The sequence below is a fragment of the Nanorana parkeri genome, unplaced genomic scaffold (assembly GCF_000935625.1).
Source record: "Nanorana parkeri isolate BGI_ZX_2015 unplaced genomic scaffold, ASM93562v1 scaffold31, whole genome shotgun sequence".
Classification (NCBI taxonomy): Eukaryota; Metazoa; Chordata; class Amphibia; order Anura; family Dicroglossidae; genus Nanorana; species Nanorana parkeri.
This window is the reverse complement of record NW_017306299.1, coordinates 258402-266297: the sequence shown is the minus strand read 5'-3', so window position 1 is coordinate 266297 and position 7896 is coordinate 258402. Positions and strand designations below refer to the sequence as shown.

The following is a 7896-nucleotide window of genomic DNA, read 5'->3' as shown; positions in this document are numbered from 1 at the left end:
TTACAGGGAGATTTGGGTACATGGAGGGTTAATGTTAGGGTTACAGGGAGATTTGGGTACATGGAGGGTTACTGTTAGGGTTACAGGGAGATTTGGGTACATGGAGGGTTACTGTTAGGGTTACAGGGAGATTTGGGTACATGGAGGGTTAATGTTAGGGTTACAGGGAGATTTGGGTACATGGAGGGTTAATGTTAGGGTTGCAGGGAGTTTTGGGTACATGGAGGGTTACTGTTAGAGTTACAGTGAGATTTGGGTACTTGGAGGGTAAGTGTTAGCATTACAGTAACAAGTGTTAATGCACCAGTAGGGCTAGTGTTAGAGTTACAGGGAGGATTAGTGTAACAAGCAGGTGAGATAGGTGTGATAATGTAAATTTCCCTCCCTCTGTCCTCCCTATTTGGAGATCTTCAGGTGTCAGGAAATGACCACAGACATCTTGCGGACTAAAAACTAGTTATAAGGCTCCATTCACATATAGCGTTTGCGTTTCCCACGTGGTTTTCCGTGCAACACCATATGTGAAACAACTGCACAGATTCCAATCGTTTGCAACCATTATATAGCAGCTTGCACTATTTTGGGGACTCCACGATAGTCTGAACAATGCACATTTAAGTGCATTGTTTTTTTCTGTGTGGTGCAGCTCCACGCGTATTCGGTTGTACAGCCGCCCCAGTGTGAATGGAGCCTTAAGGTTAAGTAATTCAATTCACCTATCCAAAGATCAGTATTTGCTAGTTCTCTACCTGCTTCTAAATCATTTAACATTTTGAAAATGTTCTTTTTTTATCAGGGGTGTCCCACGGCTGGGTGACACCCCACAGTGACATCATCGCACATGCGCCGTCATCTAATTGACGCCTGCCTGGTGGCCATCTTGGTGATGGACACCGGCAGAGAGAGGAGGGGACGTTCACCCGGCGGGATGAGGTATACCGCTGAGTTCCCTCCTCTCTCCTGACACTGTCGGGCTCTTGGTCCTGAGAGCCCGACTTTTTAGAGTAGGTGACACCAAAATGACTGTCACCTCCCATGGGTGTCAATGGTGACACAATGATGTCACCCGGGTGCGTGCCGCACCCCCTTGTGACGCCACTAGTTTTTATCCCAACTTCTTCTCACACCACACAAAATGGTTTAGTTTAATAAGCTAATAAAGCAGCCTGGAATATACAGAATTCACCTTTCAGCTGTGTAGTGCCCTCAGACCAAGGACATGTCATTTATGAATGGCTGCCATGGACTGCTGTACAGTGTTCTTTGCACGACAATAATCTGAAATCTGTGCAGCAAAAATACACGTACAATACTCTTAAAAACTTTATTTAAAAAAAATCTCACATATATACAAAACAATGTAAAAGAAAAATATGACATCCGTCTAATAAAAACTAGAATTACGTGTTATGAACAAGTTATTACATTGGGTCAGTGATGGATCCTAACACTTAAAAGTCATGTAATCATAAAATATTAGGATTTTTTTGCATAAGCGCATAGTACAATTGTATATTAGGGTTTCACGTAGCTCTATGATAGCTTTATACGCTGAAGCTTTGACCAAGCAAGAACCGGATACTGAGGAGGACTAAGCTGACTTTCTCCTTTCTTAAAACTAAGAGGTTTAATTGGGATTTCCCTACGGTCCAGAGTGACATCATATATATTCTAACTACATTATAAACAAATTCTCCTCAGTTCTTTTAACTAATTGTGGTGTTCACCAGTTCACAGGCTAGAGAGGACAGAAGAGATGCTTTCTTTAGAATCAGAAGCAGAATCTGGAGACCTGTCACTGACACCAGAATCAGTTTCAGACCCTTCCCTGTAGTAGTCATCATGCAGAGTTGGCATTGAGTATGGGGTTTGTCTGGTAAAAGGGTTGACTTCACTGTGGCTCCTTGTTGCAGCAGATGGCGGGATTGGTGGGATGTTAACACTCATCTCTGGTGTGATGGTCTTGTTGGGAGGGTAGCTATTGAAGTCCATCATATAGTCAGATTCTGAAGGCAACCTATAGGGTCTTCTGCTGAGGTCCATTGCCTTGGGGCTCATGATTGGGGTCATATTTTTGTACAAGTGCTGTTGGTTGCTGTGCTGTATATTTTGTTGGTATGGGTTGGGTGAGGCCTGCTGCATCATAAACCTCTCCCGGGGAACTGGACAGGAATAATGGGGGAAGGGAGTAGACTCTGGAGCTTGGTTATACACCTCTTGGGTTACATTCATCATGGGCTGTTGCTGGGGAACCATGAGCTGGGATTGTTCAGAGGCAGACATTGGACGGTTTGTTGTTGATGCTGTAGAATATATGTTCCCTGGTTGTCGAATGTTGGAATACCCCATGCTTGCATTGGTGAAATAAGTGGATTTGCTTTTATCTCGTCTGGCCTTTCCTCTCCTGTTTTGGAACCAAACCTATCAAAAACGAAATTGAGTTCCACAAAATAGATTTGGCAAAATATGCAAAGTAACATTGCCAACCTGAGAAATGACTGATTTGGGGATTGTAGTTACTTAACTGCTATAAAAAGTCACTATTACCCTAATTAAGTCTTTTACTCCAGGAATAACTATGATAGTGTCCCTGCAAAAACTGAATACAGAACTATGAAAATAGAAGGCAAGACAAAATCCAATGTATGCAGTTGACAATAGACTGATACTGCCACCACCACCAAGAAAGGAAGAAAGATGAAGGGACAGTAGGCCAGGCCACTTTGAGAGGAGCATTAGGTTATAAAACTATGAAGAAGAGCGGGTAAAGGAGGCGGGCACAAGGTTCTGGTTGAACAGTTAAAGGGTAGGAGTATTAGTAAGGAGGAGGAACATCTGGAGCAGGATGTGCATCCCGTAATTAAATTGTGCATTTAAAGAAGTAAAGGGGGAGACTGTAGAGCAGGTACAAGAGTATTACTAGAACAAGGAGGAGAAGAACATAAAAAAAACTGTGTGATTAGACTTCAAAAAATATAATGAAGGGTTCTTGTGTCTGTGCAACAAATAAACCCATTGAAGCTGGTCAATTATCCACATACCTGGATTCTGGACTCGGGGATATAAATTCGCTTGGCCAGTTCTTCTCGGTGGTGGATGTCTGGGTACATGTTTCTTTGGAAGAACTCCTCCAAGACATCCAGCTGTTCCTGGCTGTACACCGTCCTCTTCCTGCGCTGTGATATAGCGGTTTGTTCCATAGCTGTGGGCGAGGTGACTGGCACCTGCTTGTTACGCTTCACATTCTTCTTCGATGCCGAGGACTGGATGGATGTTTGGTTGTTGATGGTCTCTTCCTTTATCTCTTCTGCAGGTAAAATAAAAAGTTTTTTTGAATCTCTGTACTTACAGTATATAGGTGTTATGTAGCAATACAACACAAGCTGTTGGGTTACATGCAGACGTTAGATGATGGGTGCCCATAGCTAACAACACTGGCAAGAATAGGAGGGCAACCACAACGGGCCAATTTGGAGCTATAGAGATATTTTTTGAACATTGCCCATTATGACCGTGCTTTAATTATTTCTAAGTCCTTGGCCTGGAACAGGCATACAGATAGCCAGAGCTTCTGACTATCTGTATGCCTGTTCTAGGTCAGTGGGTTAGAATGCAATGAAGACCGAGATCACTTTACGTGATAAAGGAGGCTCGGATGCTTTGTGGCTCACATGTACCTGAAGAGCTACAAGTCTCAGCAGTCTCACCAGCCTTAACCAGTAATCATAATAGTAATACACTTTTGGTGGACTGACTCAAAACTTACAAATTATTTTCTTTTACCTAACCAGCATCTGGTACGACATTGCTAAGACTTCTAGCTCCAAGGACCACAGAGAAACACAACATGTCCAACACTAGTAGATGCATTATTTTGCAAAAATAAAGACTAAAAGACTCTGCTGAGTCAGACACATCTCCATCATTGTGCATTTGGTTGAATAGTGAATAGACTTACCCTTTACACAGGCTTGCTGAAAGTCCTTCTGTTGCAGTGAGGCCAGACTGAGCCCACCATACTGGGCCTGGGGGTCGGTGAAGGTAATTTGGCTGGGGCTGGATGAGAAGCAGGCTGGGTAGTAGTCCTCAGTGTCCTGGGTGTATCCAGCCATCCTCCAGCTGGTTGTGCTCTACTCTGCTTGATTTCCTCTGGACTGTGCTATCCTTTCCTCTGAACTGACTGATGTGCCTGCTCCCTGGCACTCTGCATTCTTATAAACATATTGCAGGCCCGGCCAGACTGATCAAAGTAATGAGGTGTGAAATGTGCCCTGAGGAGTGTGAAGATGGGGGGCAGAGGTGGCAGGCAGGTAGACTCTATTGTCAGCAGGTTAGAGAGGCCAGTCATTATTTCCTGCTGGGAGGAGGACACAATAGGATGGAATACACATCCCTGGGGTGAAGGCACACTTCATGAGCTCAATACATCCACCAAGAAGACCCAAAGACCCCAACCTATAAATACAGCTTAAATCAATTAGGGGCAAATCTGGGCTATAAAAATACTAAACCATACAAGAGAGTCTATTAGAGTGCAATATAGTAGGGGAAGGTATAGTATCACATAGTACAGTATAGTATAAGGTATATCATATCATGTGGTATTGTGGTACACAATTGTTACAATCTATCTATCTATCTATCTATCTGTCTGTCTGTCTGTCTGTCTGTCTGTCTGTCTGTCTATCACCTATCTATCTGTCTAATACCTATATATCTACTCTATCTATCTATCTATCTATCTATCTATCTATCTATCTATCTATCTATCTATTGGCCATCAGCATTAAAGTTGGTTTGTGCAGATCTATTTTACCAGGCTACTGTCTATGGCAGCTCTCCCCCAGCCTGCAGTGTCATTGGTACATGTCTGAACATTGGCCGTGTATTATGTGTTGTGTGTATCCAGTGATAAGGAAGAGCCGGGATACATCAGTTATTTCCTAAACCATGGATTTCCTTCCTACTGTTCCCATATAGTTGGAGAAGAAGGTAATTGGCTGCCACTCCTGTGTGCTGATATAAAGAGAAATAAAGATGTATTTACAAGTCATAGCTTTATCCTTTTAATTACCACTCCCCCCTCCACTTTGCATAGTGCAGACTGCTACAGAGCCGAAAGGATCTCCAACCCTGGCTATGTCGTGGTAGGGTGGGATGCTGGGAGTCCCTCATAATGGGCACAGCAGGTGTACAGACCTGGTAACTCGGCACAGGGATGGTAGGAGTCTCTCATAATGGGCACAGCAGGTGTACAGACCTGGCAACTCGGCACAGGGATGGTGGGAGTCCCTCATAATGGGCACAGCCGGTGTACAGATCTGGTAACTCAGCACGGGGATGGTGGGAGTCCCTCATAATGGGCATAGCTGGTGTAAAGACCCAAGAACTCGGCACAGGGATGGTGAGAGTCCCTCATAATGAGCACAGCAGGTGTACAGACCGGGTAACTCAGCACAGGGATGGTGGGAGTCCCTCATAATGGGCACAGCAGGTGTACAGACCGAGTAACTCAGCACAGGGATGGTAGGAGTCCCTCATAATGGGCACAGCAGGTGTACAGACCCAGGAACTCAGTGCAGGGATGGTGGGAGTCCCTCATAATGAGCACAGCAGGTGTACAGACCGAGGAACTCAGCACAGGGATGGTGGGAGCTCCTCATAATGGGCACAGCAGGTGTACAGACCCAGGAACTCAGTGCAGGGATGGTGGGAGCCCCTCATATTGCACACAGCAGATCTGGAAACTCATCACCAGGGGTTGCAGCATCCACCAAAAATGTAAAATATCCGTTTTGTGTGCAGTCACCTTCTAATAATGCAAAGTGCAAACTGTAGTAAACCACAATGACCAATCAAAATTCATCTTTCATTGCTATAGACTCCTAACTACTATACTTTGGCAATCATTTTGACTTACAGTTTGCATCATCTCATGAAATAAGCTTTTATTCAACATTAATAATCAGTAACACAGAAGAAGTGTCGTAGTTGTCACCAGACGCTCATGTGCAGGTTACAGAAAATATGAGTCAGCAGACACAGACACTGCTCAGGGGGTGTGCCCGTCTCTTACACATCCATATATTGTACAAGGTGTGAAGTCAGCTGAAGGGACCCACCTATTGTCACAATCTCACACCATATAATACATAATCCTACACTTGTGTCTGGCCTGCTAGAATAGAGCGGTGCAACACCTGTGTGGCCTGTCTGCTGCTTCTGAGACTTAATGAGTTTACAGAAGATAATGAGATTTGGAATTTGTCTTCAACGTGACATCAGTGAACTTTTTTTCTGGGGGAAAAGGGTGCTACAATAACCTAAAATGTCTATACTGCACCTTGTATACCTAGTATAATAGTGTATATTGTCTGCTTATACTTCAGCAAGTAGTCAATAACTCTATAACCATGTCTCACCAACTCAACATTGTCACATATACTCAATGTGACTCTTCCACACATCCCTTGGGTGTCACAGGCTCACTAAGCCTTCTTGGTTGATTCCTTGGTGCCTCCAGCACACACAACCACCTGGCTCCCCTCTGACTTTTAGGTGGCGTCCGCCTGACTCCTGGACACAACCTGTCCCTCTTCCCAGCAGGAGCCCAGAACATTAGCCAGCACCCTCCCCATAAGTGCTGTGCACAGGTGTGCAATTAGGTGCTGGCCACTACTAAGCAATGGACCCAGGAATGGAGATTTCATCCCTCCCAATTCTCTTAGAAATCTCCCTGTCCCGGGATCCCACGTCAAATCCAGAAAACCTGGAGAGAACTGCAAAGCTAGTTCTTTCCCAGCAAAAGATTTTGTTCCCTGGAACTGCTCAGCCCCTCTGGCTGAGCGTCCTGGGTGACTACAACACCCAGTTTCAGTTCCACACAATACCACAATATATACAGGGCCAGAATATATACAGGGCCAGATTTCTCACTAGGCCAACCAAGACCAGGCCTCGGGGTAGCAGGGAGTAGAGGGGCAGCAGGGGTGTGAATTTCCTATCTTCCAATGCCCGGGACATGCAGTTCTGGGCGCCGGGCAGGGATTTGTTTTCTACATTTAGCCCTGCTTTGGGCAAGCAGAGCTAAATGTACAGCGGGGAAGCCACCACTTGTTTTGTACAAGTAATCTCGGCGATGTCGCCAAGATCACTTGTATGCAGCCTGCAGGTCTGCCATTCTCCATGGGGGGGTTGGCGGGTAGGGGGGCGCATTGATGAACCTGCCCTTGGGGCAGCAGGGAGAGTAAATCCAGCCCTGAATATATATATATGTGATATATTGTGGGATGAATTCCAGGATGAACTGCCTGGAAGGATGTTTCTGGTGGTCATTTTCTATTCAAGTCCAAGTTGCAGACTTTGATGATGGTTTGCCACCTTTCTCCATGAACACTTTGTGCCTATAACTTATTGTCAATTCAATAAATAAGCCGTATATGTTTGATTTGACTTTGACCACAGGGAAATGCTTGGAAGATCTAACAAAATCTTTCCATATGAAGATTTTGTCTTGCTGGTTCAAAAGAAAAAGATGGACACTTGTGATAGGCTGTGGCTGTATCACTGACGGCTTGGTGCATGGCACGACGTGTCAGGACAGCCAAAGAGGGACCTACTAAATATTAGGAGGGTGGTCATAATGTGATGGCTGATCGGTGTATCCAATTGAACTAATTAAAACTGTAGAGTATATAGTATCTTGTATATAGTGCTGTATATTATATAGAAGTTCGTATCTCATGTAATACTCTATAAACATGTGCGATTCGTTTCAGAAAAATGTGTTTTTCGGGCGAATTTTTGTTATTCGGAGGTTCGGATGTATCCGAATTTCCGAATAACCGAAATGACGAATGAAAACAAATCCGAATTTCCAAAAACGAAATTTGGGAC

The 7896-nt window shown here is 44.5% G+C and overlaps 1 protein-coding gene across 1 annotated transcript; it reads right to left on the bottom strand.

Moving 5' to 3' along the window:
• Positions 1-1731: 1731 nt before the first annotated feature.
• On the bottom strand, positions 1732-4112 carry LOC108796524 (homeobox protein Mix.1-like). Its single transcript, XM_018568019.1, has 3 exons — positions 3959-4112; positions 3042-3292; positions 1732-2421 (listed from the first exon to the last, which is right to left on the bottom strand). The coding sequence occupies exons 1-3, from the start codon at positions 4110-4112 to the stop codon at positions 1732-1734; spliced, it is 1095 nt and encodes a 364-aa protein (XP_018423521.1).
• Between the last annotated feature and the right edge of the window lie 3784 nt (positions 4113-7896).